This window comes from Tympanuchus pallidicinctus, unplaced genomic scaffold, assembly GCF_026119805.1.
Source record: "Tympanuchus pallidicinctus isolate F22 unplaced genomic scaffold, pur_lepc_1.0 scaffold7, whole genome shotgun sequence".
NCBI classification, from domain to species: domain Eukaryota; kingdom Metazoa; phylum Chordata; class Aves; order Galliformes; family Phasianidae; genus Tympanuchus; species Tympanuchus pallidicinctus.
Window position 1 is genome coordinate 15,384,917 of NW_026294791.1, and position 26,710 is coordinate 15,411,626.

A 26,710-nucleotide genomic window follows, 5' to 3' on the forward strand; every position below is an offset into this window, starting at 1 on the left:
TTTTTCATTTAATTCTGATTAGTTTCACTTGCCCAATAAAGACGTTCCTAGGCTATAAAAGCAATTGAGAAAGCTAACAAATCTGAAGAGAGAAATCACTAGCGAGCAGCATCTGCAAAACCCTCTCTCTGGGCAGCTTCATAAACCTTCTGGTTTTCTGCCAAGACATGTTCTTAATAAACTGCTTTTAGGGAAGGAGTGAAATAATGACTTCGGGGGAAGGGAGGAAATTATTTTGTTATACAGAAATTTAAATGTATGGTGGTGGGAAAAGTCTGGTCAGGTTTTTCTGCAAAATTGGCCTGTAAAAGGATCAAAGATAGAAGTATTTTCTGCAGGTGTTGTCTAGCTTACATAAAATTGAGATCTGTTGTAATCTAACCAGGCTAATCCCCAGTGAAGATGTACTCTCTCTCCCTCTGCCTCCTTCCGGTACAATTCTGGCCTACAATTTCTTCCCACTGAAGAAAAAGCAGTATTTAGCACAGGTGCTAAATATTCCCCTTGCTGAACTAAGCAGACTTTCCCATCTGCGTGCCGCTCTTCCTACAGGGGGCTGATGGTTCATCCTAGGAACTCTCCAACAGAAAGGGCCCAGTCCCCAAGCTATTGTATATTTGTAAGAATATCCAATCAGACTAATATGTCTAGATACATCAGTAGTCAAAGTGGTGATTTTCAGTGACTTAGGTCAGGCAGACTTCATGCACTCCTATATTTCAGGTGTTTTCAAATTAAAATAGTACGATAATTAGGTCTGCTGATTTTCAGCATCATGAGAATAAACTCAGGACTTGCTGGCACCACCAACTTAACCCATCAAGATATACATAACTGACATAGGCTCTTTGAAAATAATCTTATCTAAGCCAGATTCAACATTAACACCGTACCAGACAGTCACCATGTACTTACTTTCTATAACTCTCCTGCAGAAATTTGCCTTTTTTGGCACTTCCACAGCTTCAATAATCACTCTCCACCCTTCTGCCTTCTCCCAGGTAACCTGAGAGAACTCAGCTGCAACAGGAGTCAAAGCTCAGGAAAAGCATCTGTTTTCTAATTTATTTTCTATGTGAGTACTTTCACATTAAAAAAAAAAAAAAAAGAGTACACAAAGCATAAGAGCATCTGTAGTTTCCAAGAACACCTGTGCACTAAAATATGGCTATTGAAACATACCTGACTTCCTTGTCTTGCACAGCACTGGAATATTATGTATACCAAACAAAGCATTACAATTCTATAATCATTATTGCATCACTTTTGACTTGAGAATACAGAACGTGTCTGTTTTACTTCTATTTACTGGCTTTTCCTTCTCCATATTATGTAGTTCCTTTTGACTCTCCATCTAGATAATTACCATGTGAGTAACTCAGCTGAATGCAATTCAGGCAGTTCAGAGTGAATTCATGAATTGCATTTATATAATTGACAAATGAACCTACCAGGAAAATCATTACTATTTAGATATCTTAAGTTAGTTTTGATCGAAATACCAACATTTTTTCTCAGGACTATTCACTAATGTTTTGTCTGATTTACAGATGCAGAAATCAGTGCAATAACAGCAAAAAGGCAATGAATAAGTAAAGAAATCCCTTAAGAACCATCCCAGATGCCTTCCTCCAAGGTATTGTAAGCGTCACTGTGCTTCCATCCATTGCACTGTTTGGGGAAGAAAATAATAATTTACAAAGTACTTTGTACTTTCTTCTACAGTTTAACCATGCGCCTGGAGGACAGATTTTCTCCACCATTCATTTTAAACTTCTGTATAATGCAGGACCTGACCCAAGTCAATAATGCAAGCTTTTAGCTATATGGAAAGAAGGTGAACTCCAGACTGACTCAGAACTACTACTGTATGCTTTCCTGGTCTTCTGAGTATATGCTGACACAAGCTTTAAATCTTTTCATTCTTTTCCATATATACAGATTGAAAGATAAAATAAATTTTAAAAAAAAAAAAAAAAATCAGCAAGCAATCTGAGACCCCTTATATTTGTTCTCTTCAACCAACCTTTGCAGTGGAAACTCAAACAATGAATTCAGACTGAGGGGAGCAAAATATCTTTCTAACAAGGATACCAAGAATACACAGCCATAGTTCTACTGTCCACTGCAACAGAAATATTGTTTAACCTCAGCAAACATTTTCTCCACCTGTACAAAGGTACTAACAGCATCTCAAAGATTGTTTTATTATCTGCTCATATCCTAGAGTTACCTCCCTTTTTAGAAATAGCTTTTGATCTTTTAATATAATTTGTATATTTATTTATTCAAATAACTTCGCTGTAATGACTTAAATATTATGGTGCTATGCAGGGGCAAATTTAACAGTTAGTAATTGTAAGAAATAAACAGTCAGGACTTGGCTCCAGGAGTGTTTTCTTTACCACTAACAAGTCCCAGAAGTTGCCAGTTAAACATTTTTACTTACTAACTAGGCTCAATCAATAAAACACTGCAATTCACAATTTACATACAGCATATTAATAAAATTGTGAATGAACATATTGTATGAAATGTCAGAAAGAGAGGCTGGAAAGACAATGATTATCATGCCTCAGGCTTCCATAGAGACAGACACAATAGTTATGACACTCCTATGGTATGCATGACACACATTCCTGTTTTGAGCATAGAATTCACAGACATCAAAACATATTTTTATATTTGAAATCCTTTATGATTCAAAATACCCTGTTTCTGGCTTGTAAACATAAGGAGAATGAACAAGATGTAACTGCAGAAGTACATGCATAAGCCAAGTATTTTCAAACAAGATGAGCCAATGAAGCCAATTTTGCATCCCATGCTTCTTAAGGTTGTGATTTACACACTGAAGCTTAATTCTCTGGAACTTATTGAGGGCTTTGGTAAGGAAGAAGGGAGAGTAGAAGAAGTATGTCTGTCTGCTCCATGACTCACCTGAAAGTACCTGGAAGTAAAATCCCTGATTCTGCAAAGAGGCAGATTGCTTCTTCAGGTCGGAGGCTGCACTAGTGACTGCAGTGTGGCATGGCCTAACACAGACAAGCAGCTCTGCTGCCAAACTAGAGCTGATCTATTTCTTTGTGGGGTGGTATACCTGTGCACAAATCAAGATTTTTTCTCCATTTCCCATAATTTTCTGTGCCACATGATTCTGTGTTGTTTTATTTTTTGAAAGAAACATATAGACAAAACAACGTATGTATCTTTTTGAGCAGAGCGGAACTGTGGAAGGGCAATCGTCTGTTACCACAGGTTAAGTTATTCAGCCAACTAACACAAGTCATAACTACTGAGAAACCAGTATATGAGGAATAGGAAGGTTGATGAGTCCCTGATAAGAGAATGAAATAAACTTACAATGCCTTTTTTGGCACAAATCGTGACTGCTGCTGCTCAAGTTTTCAAGACTGTTTTTGCTTTCAAGTCTGTTTTAAGTCAGAAGAGATTGAAGCACTTTTCTGAAGCAAACACTTGGCTAATCGTACAGTTTTGGCAGCTAAGGCCTTAGACACATTCCTATTGTTTCCGTGCCTTACTGCAGGCCACTGAGCCAAGCTAAGCAAGTCCAGCACAGCCACAGTCTGAACACTGGCATGGTATGCTAAGCAGAAATTGATAGCTCTCAGCAGAGTCTCTTCAATTCCAAAGTCAAGGCAAAAGAAGAAGGAAAATGCTGAAGAGAGGAGAAGAGAGGGCTGAAAACAAATTAGCGGAACTGAAATGGGAGTGATGGTATAGCAACTGCAAGAGGAGATCAAAACTGAACTGAAAATATGACTAAATCTTAATTAACTGGTGAAAGGTGCTGTTTCTTTTGGCCATAAGAAGATCGAGGACTCTCATCGTACTGCTGTTCATCATCATCTTCAGTCAATTTCCGAGCACATCTGAACCGTGCTGGCTATGTTAAGGGCACATACCATGAATGGTCAACAAGAAGGTAACAGATAAGAGTCTGTAAAATTTAGTGAGAAAAATTGAGATTTTACCTTTAAAACACCTTTAAAATACAATATTATTTTTTAATTTAAAACAAATTGCACTGGGAACAGGACAGAGTCCTTCACAAGTCAAAATACTAAAGGTCTTTCTACTCTTGTACCTTGATGGAAGGAAAGCTGGTGACCCGTTTCAAGTGGTGTCCCCCAGGGGTCAGTACTGGGGCTCATCTTGTTTAATATCTTTATTGATGACCTAGATGAGGGGATTGAGTGCACCCTCAGTAAGTTTGTAAGTAGTAAGTTTGCAGATGACACCAAGCTGGGAGGTGGTGTTGATCTGCCTGAGGGTAGGGCGGCCCTTCAGAGGGATTTAGACAGGTTGAACCACTGGGCTGAGATGAATGGGATGAGGTTCAACAAGGCCAAGTGTCGGGTCCTGCACTTTGGGCACAACAACCCCATGCAGTGTTACAGGCTTGGGGATGAGTGGCTGGATGACTGTGAAGAAGAGAGGGACCTGGGGGTGTTGGTTGATACTCAGCTGCACATGAGCCGACAGTGTGCCCAGGTGGCCAAGAGGGCCAACGGCATCCTGGCCTGCATTAGAAACAGTGTGGCCAGCAGGAGCAGGGAGGTGATCATCCCCCTCTACTCAGCACTGGTGAGGCCGCACCTCGAGTATTGTGTTCAGTTTTGGGCTCCTCACTACAGGAAAGACATTGAGGTCCTGGAGCGTGTCCAGAGAAGGGCAACGAAACTGGTGAGGGGTCTGGAGCACAAGTCTTATAAGGAGCGGCTGAGGGAGCTGGGAATGTTCAGTCTGGAGAAGAGGAGGCTCAGGGGAGACCTCATTGCACTCTACAGCTTCCTGAAGGGAGGTTATGGTGAAGAGCGATTTGGCCTTTTCTCCCAGGCAACGAGCAGGACACGGGGAAATGGCCGCAAGTTGTATCAGAGGAGGTTTAGATTAGACATAAGGAAGAAGTTTTTCTCTCAGAGAGTGGTCAGGCACTGGAATGGCTGCCCAGGGAGGTGGTGGAGTCACTGTCCCTGGCAGTGGACTAGATGATCTTACAGGTTATTTCCAACCTTGTGATTCTATGATTCTATGATAAAGAAATCAATCCCAGAAAAACTTTTGATATCCTGTGAACAACGGGACTCTTAGAGAACTTTATGGAGTCACCATTACACCAAGTCAACAGAGACAAGTGTCCCTTCCCAGTGTGCTAACTGCTTCCTTCTCCTCCTGCCAGAGCACAGTGACACCACTGAGTTCCCTCCCATCAGGTAGTGCAGAAGCAGTCAATGCCTACCACAGTCAGCTATGCTGGAAGAGCAAAACTGAACCCTATAAGGACATAGCTAAAAATAATCAAGTTTAGTTCTGCAATTAGAGTTGAACATAGCAACTTTAATAACGACAACTCATGATTAGACATGATGTCACACATTAAAAATTTAATCCAAACAACTTGTCTGTTTCACTACAAATAGCAAACTTGAATGTCCTGGCAAATTGTATGGACATGATTTACAAATACTAGGTAATATTTGGATCATAACATTTTAAGCAGCACTCCAGTCCTTCTGAGAAATAAAAATGACTTCATTCTGGGCTTAGTTTGGTCATTTCAATAGATCAAGCTTCACTAGAAACAAACATATCTTGAACTCAATACACACAAATTTTTGTTTGTTCACAGACTACACAATAGGCATTCACCGTAACATTTCCCATTGCTTTGAAGGGTTTTTGCATTGTTTATCAAACTTCTAATCAGAACAGGCAATCTGTTATAACCTCACAACTTCTTGAACTGGAATTGCTGCTGCTGTTAATAACTACCCAATATGCAGATTATAAAAAAAAGCAATTTTGGTTCCTTTTACTTGAATTCATATAACTGGTAATTGGGTACTTTTTCCAAACTGCTTTGCCCTACCACCTAACTGCTCCCCAGAGCCTGACACTGAAACTTGACCTCCTGTTAACTTGCCTTTCTTAACATATGTTTAAAAATTTTCCAAATGAATGCCATTAACTTTGTGCTTTGTGTGACAAATAGCTGTGATACAGAGCGGGCCAGAGGACCATGTATACTTACAAAGAAAACTCTGCGGATTCCAGGTGCCAGTCTTTCTGTTTTTAGCTTCCAGACCAGAGGCAAAGGTGAGTTGAGAAGAAACACCAGAGGCTTCTGGTGAATATGCACTGATGAAATTGGAGTCAAGTGTAATGTGACCTACAAAGAAATAAAGAAATGCACAAGTACTGCATTACAAGTTTCAAAACAAAAGGGGAATTTGAAACAATGAATCAGAAGTCACTTCTATATACATTACAGCTCCTAACATTCAGACCTTCTCAGACCAAGATTATGGACTCCTCCACTTCCCAAAAAAAGTCAGTCAAGAGAATACAGATAAAATAAAGAATGAAATAGTTAACATTTCTGTTTTATGCTTGCAAAGACACTGCTAAAGTGTTTAAGAAAACCTTGGCAAATGCTGATGAAAAATAGCTTATGCAAAAGGTCAAACCACTAAGCTGAGAGCTGGAGAACAAGGAGATAAAAAGAACAGCAAAGAAAACTCCATTTTCTGATGGTAGCCTACAAAGCTGGCTTAGAGTACAAAACCTCGTCTAATTATGCTAATAGAGCATAATTCTAACGTGCAAAATAAACTAAACAAACACAAAACAGAAGAAAATGCTTATCATCGTGGACAAAAAACAACACATGGTGAATGTAAGCCCAGGAAAGCGAGCATCAAAAATGTGAGGGAAGCTAAGAGCTGACTTTTTAAACATTCAGTTTGTTCTTGACTCTTCACTCACGGTCAGTGCTGCTGCCAATGCTGGGCAAAATTCAGTGCATGAAAGAGAACATTCTATCAGTTTTTAGTATATGACAACTCGTAAGTGACATCACAGTATTGTTACAGTCACTAGTAAGTTTACTAAACAGTCAGCATTTGGCATATTTATACATTCTGTTTTATTGAAAAAAAAAAAGCAGTGGGAGACCACATAGCACACACACCAAGAAGGCAAAGTTACATCTCAGCTGTGGACTGAAGGAGCAGGACTCCCTGACAAAGAACCGCAGCTCCTTGAACATGCACACAACCACAAAACTCTGAGTGGCTCAGAATACAGAGCATACAGGTAATTCAGAATGAGTTTTGTCTCCTGCTAGAGAAACTAAATGCATTGTTTATTGCATTACTCTTACACAGTGGTAAATACCGGTTTATTATTAAAATAAATGCAGATTCATGTAACTAGACAGAAGCTGGGAACCAAACTGAGTACAGATGTCCATCATTGCTTAAAACGTTTTCAAAAAAGGAAAAAAGAACTGAGATTTTACAATCAAATGGTTGAATCTACACATTTGTTCTGAAAAAATAACTTGTTCTTTCCAGAACCAACGTGCACACTGAGCAACGCCAACTGACTGCAGAAAGGCTAAGCAACCCCGTTCCACACGTAAATGCAGCCACATCTCTAAGCAATTGATTTCTCTCTACAGGTGGCCTATTTGTATCTATGCATTTCCAGAAGAAAGCATGAAGTACCACAGTTTACTTTTGTGTTCCAAGGACAGCATTTCTTTCCATTTCCAGCTTCAGAAGAATAAAATAGCTCCTTTTAGGAAACTGAAGGACGTTAGCACTCTGAATGTTAACAGAGGATGACACAGACTTCAGATATCAAGCAGTCATGATCTTAGATATGAAAACTGCTTTGAAGTATCAGGCTATAAAGTGAAAATAATTCTGTTAGCTGAAAAAAATTAGATAAAACTCCTCGCTTTTAAAAGTCTCCCACTTGGTTGCTCCATCTAGAAATGGAAAGAGCTCAAAGTGGAAAAAGTTTAGAACTGCTATTAAATTCACTACTAGTAAAAAGCTTTCGTTAATTCCATTGTTTCTTCAGCTGTAATCATGACTAATTAGCAATAAGCCATTTAAACAATTAAACATAATTACCTTGTTCTGGGCTTATGTAATACAGTTTTCTTACACAGCAATACAAATATTGTAATCTAAATTTACCAAAGCAGCCAAGTGTTATCTTTTGCAGTCCTTATCTGGCAAACAAGTTCAAATTTTAGTCTGATATTTCTTTTCAGTTCCAAACGGCACAAAGGACTTCTGACCGCAAAGTCTACAAACTCCAACCTGCCAACAAAAAAGTCTCCTACACTCAATGTGGTGAACATTGCCTTTCTCCAATCTTACGGTATGCATCCATAGCCACGTTTTCACAGTCAAATGATAACTGGTTTCCTCTGATCACAAATTTAGCTCAGGCTAATGTAAATATTAATGAAATGAGCTATAATCTAGGTTTCTGTACTTAAATAACCAAGAATAGAAAACTATTAACAATCTCCTGACATGGGCTAGTTGGGACACACAGTTTAGGTTTGCATAGTGCTTGTGTTTTTATTAGAATGCTGATTTAATTAAAAGAAGATGTTCCTATAGACATTTTCAAAATTCTTGCAATTTAAAATCTCTTTATTAAAAACAAACTATTACAAAAAACATAACACACTGAACACTTCATCTCAGAGATAGTTAGGCCAAATCCTCTGGGTAATTAGAAAATGGAGAAGTATCTCTGTTTCAACTGATGTCAGACAGGTTTATCCAAAGCCAACATCTACCAGACAAGACAGATGTTTTAAACTTCGTGAAGATTTCTGCCTGTAGTTTGGTCACATGAGGGAGCATAAAGAGAAAACATTCCACTTTAGAAAGAAAATCAGACTCTTTGCAACTGGATCTGCTATTTGATTTCCCAGTTGTTATTACAAGTATGTATATAACACATACATATATGATTATGTCCACCTATGAAAATACAGTATCTATGAAAATAAAGTTGTTCAGAACTGGTGGTGTATCTATGAATGCCTTTGGCTGGAATTGTTGCATAACTTGTGTCCCACAATGAATTTTTTCCTACATTTCTGCATGAAAAGTACAGGCAGATCCATAAGAAAAGCTACAAGATGTTAATCCAAAATTTAATTTTTTATAAGCAAATCAAGTGCTGTTGTGAAAAAAAAAAAAAAACAAGTCATTTCTGCTGGAGTGCCTCCACTGTCCACCTAGGAACCCGTATATCAGCTGTGTTAGACGTGATGCTCCCCTTCTTCCAGTCACATTTTCCTCCTTTCTCATCTTAGTTTGTGAGCTCTTCAGGGCACATTCTTTTTCAAATGTCTAGACAGTTCATAGCACCTTCTAAACACTGCATACATTAACAGAAAGGTACTGGATATTTCCAAACCACCAACAAAATGTTTCTAATTAATAGCAGAAGAGCTAACTAGAAGTTTTCCCTTCCTTTTTATCATTTTCTCTGGCAGAACTCATACTGTTAAATATTTATGTGAGGTACTGCCCAGAAACCCCATTGGAAATTAGTGTATTCAGCTCCATACAGCTACATATGAAGACATGCAAAATGCTGAACCCATTAATAAGCACAATGGTAAAATCCATTACTTTTCTGAACCTCCTACAGAGGCATATTATTATCCAAAATGATGGATCTATAGAGATAGTCTCCATGCACTCTTGTAAGCTGACACAAACTTACAAAATACACACATTTTGTGCTTCTCAGCAACATACTACCTCAGCGTGTCAGACAGCTCTACAAGAGCACTTTAGTCAAAAAACACCGAGAGAAAACTAAAGCAGCGCCATTAAGTATACTAAAACACCCAGTCCATTTAACAATCAGCTGACTGCTCTGTCCATATCGTTTTTAAAACATGTGAAGGAACAGCACATTAACCAAGCAGACAGCAGCATAATATCAGTACAGGGAAATAAGCCACTGTGGTCCAACACAATCCTTTGCTGCTTGGAAAGGGGTCATTTAAGTACTGAGCTGGTGTGTAGCAGCATGGTCCCCTGCATGTTTCAGCAAGGCTCAGGTGCAGGAGCTGTTTGCTGATTGCAGAGCAAAGCTGCTCTTCCCGGCATAGGTCTATTCTTCCCAGTTTCCTTTTGCATGCAAGTCACTGCTTCAAATAAGTGACTAATTTGTGAAAAATACGACAAGTTGGTAAAAAAAATAAAATAAAATAAAATTAAGGCTATTCTAAAAATGCATACAACAAAACCTACCAATTCATTAAAATGTGTATACAAACAAAGAAAGGATGCAACACGACTAGGAAATGAGCCTCAGAGCAGCTTTGCCTTTCTTCCAGAATGAATCTTTCACTATATTTTATGAAAACTGTTTAAAAAAAAAACCAAAACCTTCAAAAAGACACATTTCACAGACATCATGTCTATTGGACAGAAGCTGGCATTATTTAGCCAGGTCCTTTTGCATGGGCTCAAGCTCATCACTACCATCTGCCGACAGTTTGCAAAGTTCCTTTAAGGTCTCCGCAGATGCATGTGATAGCAGCAAGGTTAGGGCGGCTGTGGCAGCTCTGTTTCCCTGGAGATCACAGTTTCATGGATGGCTGAGTATTACCACAGCAACCAACTACAAAAACAGTCCATGGGCTCCTGCCCCATTACTCTGCTAAAGCAATTTGTACTACGTGAAAGGCAAGGGCACAAAAGTTGAAAACTGATCAAAGTAAACACTGCTGCTAAAAAGTACCATTTTGTTTTGCTGACTTCAAGGTATCAAATCACAGTCTGTGTTTTGTTCTAAAAGATGAAAGTCAAGTGCCAAGGATTTGCGAGGCTGAATTAACTATTCTAGCGTGAAGTCCTTAAGATAAATCCATAGCTCTTTTTCCAAAACAGCCATCGTGAATTTGTGCTAATAAACCAGGACAAAATATGCTGTGTTGGACTGAATTAAGCTGCCTAGGCTAGGACAGCTGTTTCATACAACAGAAGAGGAAAACGAATTTTAACTCGCAAATCATGATCACGGAAACAGGTTTTCTGACTTGCTAGTGATGCATTGAAGATGGATTTATGACAACTTAATGCACAGCTGCAGAGATGAAGTTAATTGGTACTAAGCAGACAAGAAGAGAAAAGGGATTTTTTTTTTTAAACATATCACTGCCATTATAAGGCGCTCTCAATCTGTCTAATATAATGCTTATAGGACAAATTATTCTAAATTGAGAGAAAAGTTAATAAGAAGCTTATCTTTACAGTTCATTAGTAATACAGTGTGTACTATCTACTATATATTAGTATATGTAGTATAAATACATTAGTGTATACTATCCACTATGAGATGTTTAGAGATTCTAATGAAATTCACTCTAAAAATTTTAGTGCTAATACATTTGCTATAAAAGAGTGCAGTAAAGGATTAACCCACGAACCCACCTCAAACGGCGAGAGCTGGTACTGTGCGTTTCTAAACACTGTTTATCAATTGCTTTGGGAAGGACCTCTAGGCCATTTCATTTTTTCATTTTCAAGACGAAAGTAAAGAACAGCTGTACTCTTTACACAGGGACTAAGAGTTCCAATTGGAATACATATATTATCAATTTCTTGGTATTTCTGCTATGCTCCCATGCTGTTACAAATTTGATATCAAGCCAGCTATAGTAGATTGCAATGAACAGCCTTCACAAGCCAGCAGTTTCTGAGAGAGAGCTTGCAGATTTTTCCAGGAAAGACAAACTGTTCATATGGAATTTGCTGAAAGAAATTTTGCCATCGCCACAGCTTTTGCCAGAGAGACACTAAGAAGCCTCCTCTGTCAGGCCAGAAGTAAAGCGATGCTGCTGCTCAAGCAGCACTACCACAAAGCAAGCACACAGCAACCCCATGCAACCACATGGTGAGTAACACAGCAATGCCAGGAGAGAGCAGGGTTGTTTATTTTATCCTAAATGCATGGTTGTAAATGGATTGGCACTGCCTGATTCTTGTCCACATCCTACAGAAATAATCAGATCAACTGAACAGCAGTTTTAGTTCAGTTGTGAAAATCATGGGAAAGATTCACTCTGGCACAATTCCACTGAAGCTCATGGCATTAAGCCAGAGATGATGTGGTCCCACACATTACCTAGTAAAAAAAGCATACTATTGTGCAATCTGCTGACCCTTATGATCTACCACTCACATGAGAATACTGGACTCCACCAAAGAGAAGGAGCAAGAGAACAGAATGTTTGACAAGGACAACCCCAGTGATTTAGGGCTCACTGCACACTCTTTGTTAGCAATTACCATCAGAATCCTTTGAATGCAAGGTGTTCGAAAGAGCATCACAGTAAGAAGAATACATTAGAGCACAGTAGCATGCTGTATGGCAACAACATACTGCTCACCACCTGGCAAACAGGTCATCTGTATCTTGTATCAAACCAGTAACAACTTCTCCTCACTAGTACAAAGTAAGTAACTGTTCTGGTAACTTCAGGAATAAAGACTCTGAAAAGCCCATCCAGAAAGCACCAAAGGTCATACAGCGTCAGAAAGTTCTGATACAGGAACATTACAAATAATGCTTTTAAAAAACACTGGATCATTTCTATCCACAGCTCACTCACATAATTTATCTTTAGACAAAAAAGTAGCCAGTTAATTTCTAATGTTCTAAAACTGTTATTTTAAGCAGGAGCTGCCAAATGTAATCACATTATATTAGATGTTAATCATTTATGCAAATACATAACTAATCCAAGAATTAGGAGCACAGCTGTCCCAGGAACAAAAAATTTGGCAAACATGCAGGACAGTTACTGAAGTTCTGTTCACGTTAGAAAATGGTATTGCTTGAACAGCGCAGGAATAACAAAACAGAAAAAAGAAAAGTTAGCTTATATAAGGACAGCTATTTCAGAACACAAAGGGTAATAAGTCATACTTACACCACTACCTTTGCAACAATTTCAATATTACTAATCACAGTGTACTACTGGGCTTTTGGTAGGGATTGTACATACGTGTTAACAGTACCTGAGCTTCCTTTATCTGTACTACGCAAAATCCAGCTTTCCCCATGGGCATATATTTCAAAGCAGATTTTATGTCTTTGATATCTCTGGTATTGTTTGGTTTAGAGAACCAGAGATCTCCTGAAAAATTAACGTTTCAAAAACTTCAGGCTGCATCACTGGAGCAGTCTCTGTGCGAACATCTCCGCTCTGTCAGCTAAATTTCATCTCCAGATGTGATCCCCATCTTCAGCACCTGCAGAGCATGGCCTGCCTCTAGCAATCAGCCCTGCCGTGCAATGGAAAGCCCACGCTCAGCCTTGCAAAGCTGGGACACAGTACCCATTCTTCCTTCAACACAAACTAGATGCTCCGACTCCCAAACATTAAGTGAAACCATTTGTGCCATCTGCCCTTCCACAAACCATCAGGCTTCCCAGCACTTGAGGCCTAAAAACACGACAACCCACTCAGCTTTGCATAAATCAGTAGATGTCAATACTTTTCACATGCTGTATAATGAATCCCAAAGGGAAATTCCTTCTTTTATGCATCTCGTGGGAGAATTTATTTTTGTCTTTACATATGGTTAAGGGCAGAAGATCCATTCCTGCAAGTCTTGAGTACAGTGTCTGCCTTACTGTTGTCCTAGTCACAAAATGGTATCACATCAGACTTGCAAGTTTTATTTTTAACAGTTAAGATAGAAGACTCATGAGAAAAGGATACATTTCTCCAGACAATATTCTGCTCTGTACTTACGTGTACATGCATGGCTTAGCTAACCTCTTCTTTGGTGAATCACCTGAGCTGCAAGGTAAGTCGGATGTCTTACTCCTCTCTCCTATCCCTAAGCTATACTTGTGTTTTTGCATTAACACTGCCTAATGTCCTGAAAAAAAGCAGAAGGGGTAGAGGGACTAACATGTTTGAGTTGTTATGAGCACAAAACGTAAAAGCAGTTCCTGTTCCAAAAGAAATGCTTCTTACAGTGAAAAATACAAGATCACTATGTTCAGACAGAACAATTTTCCTTAAAGGCGTTTGAGGTACTCTGAGTAAATCTACACAGACTTTTCAGATAAACAGAAGTTCCTGCTGCCTGCATTTTTAGCAACTTATTTAGATATGCACTAGCCACACAACCAGAAACTACATGGCTGCATTAATGTACCACTGCACCACATGTACCACTGCAGCACTGATGCACCTCACTTGTCCATGGGTTTCAATCATAGATCAGTTCAAACTAACTTCTGCATGTAAGAGGCTTTGCTCCTCAAAGTTTTGCCAGACCACACATCGATCTAGATGACTGGAAAACAGAAACGCCATTCTGCAGGTGTCTTTCAGAATGGCAGTCAAATAGAGAAGTGTAATATATGGAGTTCATATTTTTACTGGACATATAAAACTAAATTCTTCCTTTCCAAGCCTGGGAAGAGAACAGCGGGCACACGCATGAGTCAAAAACAGAAAATGTAAGCAGAGGCACCAGATTTAGGAAATGGCTTTGTTTACGTTATTGTCACTAAGCTATTAGTCTGAGTAAAACGTGCTGCAAGTGTGTCTGTAGTACTTAATTTGTGAGTAAAAGCACAAAGAAAACTGCCTTCAGAAGATTCAACAACTGCAGCCAATACATTTTCTTTTCTTTTCCCCTACCTTCAGGCAGACCTTCATTCTTTCCAGTTTTTTCCTGTTTTCAAACTTCAAAAAGAAAATTATAACTTTTAGTATGTACAAGCAAGATAATATTTGGGGAATACTTCAGAGAATGAAATTACACCAAGCACTTGGAAAAAAAGCCCCAGGAACCAAATTTTCTCAGTTTAATCAGTTCTCTCTGTACATGTAAGACTGCTCAAATCTGTATACACTTGCAGAATCAAAGCCGTGAACACCTGACAAAACCTCCAAAGAATTGGTGAGGCTGTCACACAAGACATTTCACACACAGTGATACCATTCTGAGCATTTCTTATCTATACTGTCTTGCTGATTCTTGCTTGAAAAGAAATTCACTAAAGAAAACACTGTTGTGCTTTCCATCTAGCAGTGCAAAAATGGATTGCAGCTTCCTGCTTGCAAAGGTTCTCCACATAGCTCCAGTGAATTCTCAGAGCCTAACTTTGTCCCATTCTAAGTATCCCTTGAAAGCCAAATAAGCAGTGGAGGCAACAGTGCATGTTCTAATGGTCTATTCTGAAAAACAAACAAACAACAACAACAAAAAAACGTAGTAAGTGCCCCTGTGCTTCTCTACTAAACAACAACACGGTATAACACTTCCCAAAACTTCCCAAAGGGCCTTAAAATTTCACTTGAGCACTTGCATGCTTCATAGAATGCCACCACTGCCATGCTTTACTTGTATTACACAAGCACAGCCATAAAAATGCTTCCATCTTTTAAACTGCCTAAACAACTGCTAAAGGGACACTGTCAACTATAAATTACCTATAATTCCTTCATACTTTTTAAAGCAACCTAAATTTCATCTATTTATACCTCTTGGTGGTGCTATTTTCGCATCTTCACCCTGAAATAAGTTTTACCACTGTGGAAGTGCTCTGTTTATGTTTCACATGGAAAATGAGAATCTTGTGTAGAGAAACAAAAACTTGAGTGGATGAGAAGTGCTAGCAAAAGCGCAGTCTATGTACATTAAAAACAAACAAAACAAAGTCGATTAAAATGTTTTTTCCTCTTCTCACACCTTTCCACCACAGATTTTACTTTCTCAGCTGATCCAGGAAAGTAAACATGAAGCACTGCAAGCTGCACTCAATTTACGTTGGAAATTTTCCTGCTGCGAAGAACAACTGGAGAACAACTCCATCAATTCCAACTTTAGTGTCAAACAGACACTCCAGAGAACAACATAAACCCAGCCACTCATGGCAAGTGCTGCTTCAACATCTCCCTCATACAAACATGTAAGCCCAAAACCAGACTGCAGCCTGCCCATCAAGTTTATGATATAAAAGGACTTGTGGAAATGCTGTCATTTCTCTAACTATCTTTTATTGGTAAAGTAACTATAGACAAAGAAGTAATTAATAAATATTCCAAGCCACATCAGATAGAAAGGGGTTTTAAGGAGGGAACTAGAGATCAAGAATTTGGATCACAGTTTATGATCAAAATCACAACACATGCATTTGCCTGAAAGAATATGTACATGTGCACAATGTACTTGTACACATATGAGAAGCAGAGAAGGACGAAGACTGGTAAAGCCAGCAGTGAAGGCTGGAACAGCTGCCTAGTTCTCTCTACAATCCTGTAACAGCAAAGTAGCATCTGTGGGCACACACAGCAGAGGAAAACAAACATCAGTAAGCGAGTCCAACTTTCAGCTCCTAACAGGATATTTTAAAGACAGTCGGCAAAACCGAAAACTCCAAGCAATCAGAAAAGTCATTCTGATATTTTTCCTTTGAACCCCTTGGCCTCTTGAAGTGGGCCTTGGCATTACTTCACACTCCGTTCCAAGAAGCTCTGTGAAACAGAATAGGTCTCATTTTCCATGCACGGAAAATAATTCCATTTCTTGAATAAAAAAACACCAAGGGTTTGCACTGCACTTTTCAAGTAGTGTGAAGTTACTGTTGTCTCTTTAAGAGTAGTCAGGCACCAGGCAGTGCTCCTGCAGGACAGCAGCTCTGCACAAACAGCCTCTTCTGGCAGACACAGGACTTCCTTTGGCAGTTTTGGTGGGCAGAGTGTGAAACAATTGCCAAACTCAGTGACCAGCAATTCCTGAGCTGACTGAAAACAACCCACAGCAACTGCAGGCCAGGGCAAACAAAAAAACCCACATTAAAAAAGGCTGAATTTTATACAAGCACAGATGCTTTAAAGTGCTAAGAAAAAAAAATGGTGGGGCATGGGGGGTTGGGGGCAGGAAAAGAGGATTGTAAGCCTTCCTTGAATGAAGGCTGAGGTGTTCTTTGTTTTTAAAGATGTGGCAATGTCATGCTCACTAATCAAAGCAATTAAGATATCCCATGCTGTAGTCTTCTCTTTAGGGTTAACCTCTCGCATTTGGAACAAAATGCTTTACTTCCAAGTTACTGTTCCTCTCATCTGAAGTCTCAACTCTGACTTCTCCATCCCCAGAGAAGCTGAACATTTTCCACCTCCTGCTCATCCCCAGATATTCTAGGCAGCACCACTCCTCTCTCAGGCCATCTCACTGCAGGTAATCCATGCCATGCCTGCTTCAGAAACCCTGTGTACCTTTGCATGGCCTCTTGCAAGTTTGCTGTCATAGTTAGACATTCATTACTGCAGCCAAGCAAAGGTGCTCAGAAAACAGAGAAGTAAACTTAGCAATATACCTTTGCAATGCTGACGTCTTTTGCAGAAACAAAGGCACAGTACTTTGCTTTTATCTATGAAAGTTTCTTCTAGAACAGGAAGTATTTTTCTTCAAAACAGATCCATTTGGCCTACCAGAGCCACCAAACATGCCCAAATGCAGCAGCATAAGCTTCCCACTGTACCACAGCTAATGAGTATAGGGCAGATGGAAACAGTACGGCAAACCAAGCAACATCCCCTGTATTTCCCAGCCTGAATTTTGTACCACATACTGTGATCAGCTTACTAGAATCATCACTTTGTGTAGCCAAGTGATACGGCAGTGCACAGACAGCATTGATGGTGACAGTGAAAACTGTAGTCTAGTTTAATCTCACAGAAATAAAACAACCTTTTTATATCTGTGCCTTTTGATTCATTATGAATTTCAGTAGTGCATAGGATTATAATCCAATTCTTTCAGTTTGGAAGAGGACAAAGGAGAATCAAGTTAGGAAGAAGAGGTTGCCAGAAAGGTTTTAAGTCCACTCTGCCAGGTGCTTCAAATATTCAAATAAAACCAGCCCATCTTTTCTGTCAATTTCAGACTATTTGGTCATGTTGACACTGAGAGCTCGGCTCTAAAAAGCTCAGGAGAAAAAGAAGCTCATTCTATTTTTACTGCGCCTCAGACACTAAGACTAAAACACCTCAAATTGACATTTGACTGTCACTAAATCAAAACCCATTTTTAAAAAAACGCATTCTTAGAGGAAGAAATAAGCATAAACTGAAATAAAAGAAATGTCTGAGTAACAAAAACTTCACTAACTACACTGTCAAGTAACAAACTCTGAATTCCCTTCCTATGTGGTTGCCAAGATTTCAAGGCCTAGGTGCAGCAGTTGGCACGTCTAACCACACTCAAAGCGAACCCCCTTTATTAGAGCTCTTTCTCAAGGCTTCCCTCAGATCTTTGTGTGCCTGAGCATGAAACAAATATTTCCACCAACATGGCCATGGCACGCTGTTGTGTAATTTGAGTAATCTAAGGAACCTTGCTCTGAAAATCATAAAAATAAAGCCTAAAACCCAAAAGACAGAAAGAATAACAATCTATAAATTATGCAGGGAGAGAAATGAAAGCTAACGAGTACAATCAAGAGGAAGCGTGAAAAAGGAAATATGGTGATTATCCAAGCATTTGAAATTAAGAAAATTGGCATGGAAGTTATAATATCAAATGGTATCTGCCATGCTGTTTCTGCAGAGACTTCCGACAGTGTCATACTGTTGGCAATGGATTTCCACCAGGTTATAACATGCACACCTTTCTGCAAGACCACCACCTCACAGAACAGATGAAAAAACAAATAAATCTTGCTGAAGGTGACAAGACACCAAAGGCACATTTATTCAGACTCCACATGCACCGTATCAAGTAACATAAGCACTGCTGTAAGCTACTAGAATATCTGAAAGCATTTAAAACCATTTAAAGCTTGGCCACCCAGTTCATTAATTTTAGGTACATACACTTTATGGACAAATGCTAATGCAGCAACTGGCATATGAAAATGCACAGCTCAAAAATATAGCTGCATTCCTAGAGGTACGTTGAGACAAACTTTTGAAATAAACTTCAGAAAGTACTTTAAATAAATGCATGGGGAAATCTAACCAATACATAGAAATCTAAGCAAAATGATCCAGGATCCTCAAAGTCCTAAAATTTGAATCATTCCAACACAGAACGACCCTGAATTCAGGATGCACAGCAAAAGTCAGGATGTAGAAAAAATGTTATCAGGTGACAATTTCATTGTCTCTTCCTGTCCCATTTTTACAACTCTCCAGATTCTCAGAAAATACTACAATGTTGGACTTCAACAATTTTGCACATTATTTTATGGCTTTAAGCAGGCCAGCTCAGGAACCTGAAGGTGCTTCCCTAGTCAGTGCCCAACTATAATAATTAGTCCACTCAATAGGAACTAACATGCATTTTAGTATCAGGTCTGCTCACAAAGGAAAATAATAAACTCTTATGAATTCGTTGTCACACAATACTGAGAAGAAAGACTGGAATTATTACAGCCTCAGAAGCGTTAATCATGATTATAAAAATAAAGACGATTCCTCGCTTTTCCTGCCTTCATTTCGCATAACACATGTTAAACATCTGTATCAGGCATAACATCTTAAAGCTATTGAGGATGAGGATGTCAAGAAAACAATAGTGAATCTGTTGCCAGGAATTCTGATTCCGTGTAGTCACATGTATTCAAATCCTAAGTACCCACATGAGAATAATTTTACATTCCCCTGCTCCACCTTTAACTATTTCAGTTGTGACTGCATGCCTGAAGTAGATCAGGGAAACCCAACTGGCATTGAACAAAATAATGTCAGTTGATATTCTTAAAAGAATCTCACACCACTTGAAGACTCTATAACATATTTATTTAAGAAGTGACTTTAATCTTAATATAAAAAGCTTTTCTATATGCTTTTTTCTGGTGCAAATTGCTCGAAACATAACAATTCTTTCCCAGAATGAATAGCCTCACAAGAAAGCAAGCTCTTCTGAAAACTAGGAAACTTGAGCAGTAAAGACACCAAAAGCCACAGAGAAAGTTCCTGTAAGTGTTTGGCAGTTCTGGCTTTCAGCTGAGCCCCAGATCAGTACAGAAATGCACACATGCTCTCACTTCCCCAGGAATATTTGATCAAATAAAACAAACAAAGAAGGCTTGCATTTTTCATGCCAAGCTCAATAAAAACACTTGTGGCTATTACACGCACCCGTATTCTATTTCCTATGATAAAGCACAGCCAATATGAAGTGCCATAAAAGACAGTTTTAAGGAATATTTCAAAAACACTGAAACTTTTGGGGTTCTTTCTTGGAGAAACGTCTTGACAGTCTCAACAAACAAGATGTCCTATCAACTAAGATAAACAATGTAAAATACAAATAAATTCCTTGGAGAATAGAGACACGATTGCAGCATTTCATGGCATGACCTTCTATCTATGAGATGTCAGTCTTAACCTGAAAGTGCTACGTTATCAGTTTAGATGTGCAAACTTCAGAATACATAATCCCACACATTCCTGGTCAGCCAAACCTTACTAATCATTAAATAAAGAAGTCTGCACATGTTACAGAGGAACACATTGCTCTACCATGTCCTTCCCCTACATCAGCCATCCTTTCTAAGTTAGTGAATGTTTGTTGTCTGTCTATTGTACACAAGTGCCAAGCAAGTTAAATTAATTAAACATGTATGTTGCACACTGAAGAGAACCAGGATAACTTTGTGAGTATGTTCTCCAAAGAATTTGCTATAGGAAATTTACACTTCTTCCAGTATGTAAGAGATGTGTAATTTCACAGCATCTAGTACTAGTAGTAATTTTGAGGCTGCAGATTCTACTAGTGTACTGTCAAAAAGTATTATTTTTATACTGGAGTATATTATCTATACTGTGTGACATATTTCTACCTTTGCTATCAGTATTTGCAGGCAACAGGAAAAACCTCAGCTGGTAAATCAAATTAATTTAACCTGAAGTGATGAGAAATTCTAGTTCAAGACAAAAGGGCACTCGGAGTTGATCTGTACAATAATGGAAAAGATATTCACTTTTTGTTTTCAGACTCCGGTCCTACAAGTAAAACCTGATCTTTCCAAGTTGTGTACACTCTCTTGCTCTACACTGTCACCAGCAAGCCTTGCTGTAGCTTCCCATTCATTTTCAGAGCAGCAACTTCTGAAGTCTGCAACTGGAAAATAGTTGGGAGCAGGTGGCTATGGGCTGCAAATTGTGGAGTATATTCTATGTCCATCGTATTAGTATTAGTATACCACAGAAGTATACAGAAAAGACTGTTTGGGCCAATTGCTTTCAGAACACATTAGAACAGGCACACGCAGTATCCTTCTACTAGACAATAACTAATCTTTATGCATTTAAGTTTTAATTTAAATTTTCTATCATGTTGTCAAGACAATTAGTACTAGCACAGTCTACAGCCTCGTGTGTATGTGACTCTAGTTCATGCTGTGTGTGCATAACTGTAAAAACTGCACTGCTACACAATTCATGGTAAGAGCATATTTTGACACGATAACATTTAGTTTCATGCAAATGTAAGCCTTGCAGTTGATTCGTTCTGGCCCCTTGGGAGATGCTAAAGCTGGAGTTCACCTACTTCACCTCACATTCAGGCACCCTTTGGCCACTAAGAATTTACAATTAACACTACATCAGGTCCCTACAGTGAGGATGTTGTTCTACATATTTTTAACAGAACTTGTGAGACCTATCTGTCAGAGTAAATCTGTCTGAAACTTTCCAACAGATTTAAAAGTTCCTGGGTGACAAGAGAAGCACTAATAAAGGCATAGCAGAACTACATAAGGCTTTTGGTTTCCATAAGAAACTACACTGCACAGGTTTCAACTTCAAACAGTTTTTCATGCCTAAAAAGCTGGCTGTAAAAACCCAACCCAATGCCTTACAAGTTTTAAGATAACAACAATAGAATCTCTGCTCCTCATTCTCAGAAGAAATATTTTTCTATTCATTCTATGACAGTTGAACTGAAGTTGATCAGACATTTTTGATTAAAGGCCATCAATGAGATGCCTTCCAAATAAAACAGTATCTTCTCTTTAATCATACACTAGACCTTTCAGGCAGTGTAAATACTGAAAACATACAACAGCTGAAGTTCTACAGATGCATACACTAAACACTGAGTTAAATACAGTACAAACACAACAAGGCTGCTATTGAAGTCAGAGGAAAAACTGATTATGGCCAAGAGCATCTGCCTGAATTGAACACACTATAAAAGATTCCACTTACAAGTTCTTCCAGCACAGATTTAGACTCTCTTTTCCTAAGCTTCCATATGATAGAACATCATCTTTGTTCTTTCATCATTAATTCTACTAACTGTGCACACACACGCTGCTCTCACGGGAAACAGTGCTCAGGATTTGTGTGTGTAATAACTGTAGGAACATGAACTAAGAAACTCAGCTGTTGTGGCATGCAGTGTTTTCTTTTCACTTCAGCACTTGGTTTTGATAGTAAACAACAGTACTGCAGAAGTTAACATCAAAAATTCTCTTCTGCTGCTGCTTCCAGAGCAGCTTAAGTTCTTGCCAGTCTCTCCAAGTGCAATGTATATAAATAAGTAATTGGATTGTACTTAAGAACTATCATAATCAGCAACACTTGCTATCTGCTCAACATTCCCCACTCAGTGAAGCACTAAAGATGTATTACAGGGCTATAAGCATCTGAACTTTAGTATTTGTTTATAGTGGTCGTGGCAAGAATCCAAAGGTATTCATGTTAATTTACAACACATTTAGGTAAATGATCTGGCTTTGAAGACAGCCAATTCTGTAAAGGCCTCTTGTAGATCCCAATCTGTTTCTTATTTCCTTTGCCCACCCCACCAACTTTTTAAACTATACTTCGTGGTTGTGAAAGATGACAGAGAGAACGACTGGGTATGGAAGTAGTTTACTGCTATGACATGCAAAGCATATGTGGACAATACCAATGCAAGCTGCACATGCTTCTTTGCATAGTCTGGATGTTCACAATTCAGAAAATAAACTTAGAATAATCCCATTTGCAGACACACTTTTAGTCATGGATCTGGAAGAAAAGCAATTACTCCTTTACCTCTCGTTCATGATGGTCGAGACCTTCCTCAGGATTTCTAAGATTGAGGACATGCACCTCTTGTGGTAGGCCTGTTGTGCCTCGGCTTGCACAGCCAGATAAGACTGTGAAACTCTCCAATAGAGCATGGACTGGGTGAGAACTGTTAACAGGAGATAGCACACACTCACTCCTTGGCACAGGACCTGCAGGGAAAGAGACAGATGCATATCATTTAGAGAAAAAAAAGCAATTCACAGATTCCATCTGTCAAATAATAAAGTCCCTTCTGGTCACAAAACCAATGGGAATACTAACAGAGATGTCATGCTTATTATCCACATTACGAACAAATTTTAATTTAGCATATTCCCCTGAATACGTTAAACTCTTAAAGTATTTCTCTCTCTGAAAGTCTGAATTTAAAATACATTATTTAAAATTGAAGATAGTGTTGTCATTATCAGAAAGGAAATTAAGGAAAAAAAAAAAAAAAGGATGACAAAAATACCCTGAAGGAGAAAAAGAACAGTTAGAGTGGTTAGGAGGAATTGGTTAGTCTTAGATATGAATTATTTGCTTATGTCAGACACTGTTATCTCCAAACACTGAAAAATGCAACTATGTATATACAACAATGAAAAAGTTAATCTCTAGTATAATGTAATTCCAGCAGGAAGGATTTGGGCAAGTTGCATATGTTGCTTTTGAAGCACTGCTGATTTATGGTGAACACCATTCAAATACACTGGACAAAACAGAAGTTTATCACATGATAAAATGAAATGTTTGTTTACTGAGTCTATTTTGCGTCTGACAGCAATTATCTACACTGATAACGGATATCTAGTCCAAAACAGAGTGTACGCCCTTTTAAATAATCACCAGAGCATGATGCAGTGCTGTACTCTCATATAGTACGTGAGACAGTGTGATGTGATACAACAAGATACAGCAGAAGCTGAAACATACGGAAAAGTTTACATTTGAACTATATCTCAGGAAACTAAAGCAAGACAAATATTTATGAAAAGCAGCCTTGCTTTTCCAAAATGGCTCAAACCCACCCCTGACAATAACAGATACAGTATGTTTTGGATTCAGGAGGTCACAGGAGAACGCCAATTGACTTAACCCCTAATTTGCACCAGAGTCAGCTAGATAAGAATTAGACAAACTAGTCAGTTCAAAAGTTACACTGTATAAAGGAGAACCACAAAGCAGAGTTCTGATTTCTCTGGCTGGCATGCAACTACAATTAAGGGAAAATGTTTCTTTAAAAGTATATATTATTAATAATAGTAATATAAAATTCACAGGGAAAGAAAATGCATAAATGATCAAATAGCAGAGCTCTCTCTGTTTTTGTGAAATCTACATCCAGCAATCTAGCTAGCACTAGAGATCATTTGACCTGGGTGTACGTGTTTAGTTATATTAGGACTGACTTACACTTTGCTGGTTAAAAAGATAGCTCACTCAAGATACAGTTAGCAACTGGCCATTTAAAGCCAAAGACCATCTTAGAATAGACATTTTACAGAAAAAACAAGGCCACTGAGAATGGTGATACTTCCGCAGTGCCTTGGGTTGTGCGTGTCTTGTCCTGCAGAAAGGGCTGCTCCTGAGACCCACTGGTGCATGCTACGTATCCTGCCAGCTCCCAAAGAATGGGAGCAGTTATTAAAGGCAGTGCTGCAGGCATAAATTACACATGCCTGTGCTTGGGATGCAGAAGATAAACAATCTTCCTGTTCTCTGTATGAGGAGCTTGGTATTAGCACTGACTGGCTGCATGGGGGATTGCAGGTTTGTCTTTTTACTACTTTTTAAGAATATGCATGTAAGATGAAAGCAGTCCAAGCAATGACACTCAGTTTAAAAAATAAATAAACAATAAAAATAAACTTAGACTATTGCCCTTTGTAACAGTTGAAACATTCAGAATTTGCAATAGAAGTATCGCCAGCAGCAAGGGCTCATTTTCTTGATGTACAAGTGCAGATCAATTAGCCCAACCACTGACGTGCAAGTCCTGCAGCAGAACAAATTATTACACAATCTGCACATAAAAAGAATTTCTAAATATGTGCGTTTCTTGGGCTAGGGAACAAACTGAGAGCCAAGGAGCAGCCATGTGTTGAATTGCTTTTCTTGCAAACTAGAGTGGAGTTGACATGTGTAAAGAAGCCTTTACCATAACAGAGAAAAAAAAAAAAAAAAAAAATCAGGGAAAGAGAAAATTCATACAAATATAAGCACACGCCAAAAAGAAATAGCAGCATGGGGGAGAGGTCCCAGAAAAGTATGGGGCAAGATAGCCTGTATATAAAGGACAGACAGAAAAGAAAGTCTGGCACGGGAATAAAAAGCTGTAAGACTTAGAACAGGATGGAAACGGAGTTGCTGACAAAAAACATACTTTTAGCAAAAATTCAGGAGAAAGCGCTAAAACCTCCCTCCTGGCACTTGACCCCTCCTGACTACCTGTTTCCATGCAGTACACCTACCAGCCTTCCCCTTCAGCCGGTCTTTATTCGATACACGTTTGCCACACTAGAGGAAGTTGTGTGTTTTTCCTCATCTCTGTAAGGCTCATCTACAGGAAGGTGACGGTGACCAATAGAGGTGTTAATTTACCACAGCCCTGAGCTTTCTTTAATGTCCTCTCCTCCCTGGCACCCCCAGGCGCGCTAGGCAGAGCTCCGCATGGCAGGCTTTGCAAAATGGAAACACTCACAGAAGGGAGTAGCAGTTCACATTCTGGATAACGACGTGCAGCAGGGCTTATCTACACAATGACAGGCAGACGGAGGCATGCCCACACTGCCTGCTATCCATCCAAACTGGAGGCGGGCCAGAAATCCTGCAGAACGCATGTAACCCCTCTGGCAGCACACCCGAGCGGCATACCAGGCCGCACAGGGCTGGCTGCCATGGGTCCCAGGCCACACGAGTGTGGCCCCTTGACTCCTGCACACGAGTTGGCTCTGGGCCTGCCAGCACAGGGCTGGCCTCAATGCACAGCAGACAAGCTGCGTGTCCAGCACTGTGAACTACCCACCACCACTGCAACAAAGCAGCCACCCTAAATCCAGGCCCCAAAATAATCTCCTACCTTTCTTGTACATTCTCCTCCCTTCCCCTTTGCATCCTTGAGCAACTACGCTCCCAGTGCTGCCACTAAGTGCACACATCAACGTTTTCTCTTTGATTCACTGCGATTTCTGTCAGCTCTGTACACCATTCCCTTAAATCACAGCTCTTCTGAGAAGCTCGGTGTAAGAAACCAACATTTTTGGGAAGGAGATAGAGAAGGCAAACGGGAGTTATTTCTTCTGACAGAGTTGCTTTCAGTCCATTGTTAGTGACTAAAATGCAGCCTCTGAAAGTCTCTGGAGATCAGAATGGCTACTGAAGGCTAGCTCCACTGTATTCCAACTGCATACACTGTCAGATTACCCAAATACAGAAATGTATGATGGGGTAAGTAACAGAGGCTTACACTAGACGTTGCATTTCTGCCAAGTTTTGCATAGGTGTTTGTGTAGAAATGTCCCTGGTCCACACTCTTCCTAGGAGCTTCCAAAGAGCTCAAGACTCAGGAATATTCTTTTAAATGTGCTGGCAATTCCTCTGTATCACGAAGTCCACTGGCACCCAGTCTGTACAGCTATGAGACAGTCCCTTCCGCCACATGCCCTCCATTTATGCTTTCTTTCAGTCTCTTTACATTAGACAAGCCCCAGCCTGATCTACCCGCTCACCACTCAATATCAACATCTCTTTCCAGCATTACCTACTGCACCTGCAGGTCTTGCCTCATGCCACTCCAAGGCACTGGCAGGAGCT

At 39.3% G+C, this 26,710-nt stretch overlaps 1 protein-coding gene across 2 annotated transcripts in view; it reads right to left on the reverse strand.

Annotated features, from left to right (window-relative positions):
- The window catches only part of TGFBR3 (transforming growth factor beta receptor 3), a 116,703-nt gene that overhangs the window by 43,461 nt on the left and 46,532 nt on the right, over positions 1–26,710 (reverse strand). For both annotated transcript variants that reach the window (XM_052666541.1, XM_052666539.1), the window contains 2 exons: positions 22,880–23,064; positions 6,056–6,193 (listed from right to left, as the gene is read on the reverse strand). In XM_052666541.1, the coding sequence (XP_052522501.1) occupies positions 6,056–6,193; positions 22,880–23,064 (323 nt within the window). The remainder of the gene's footprint in view (positions 1–6,055; positions 6,194–22,879; positions 23,065–26,710) is intronic.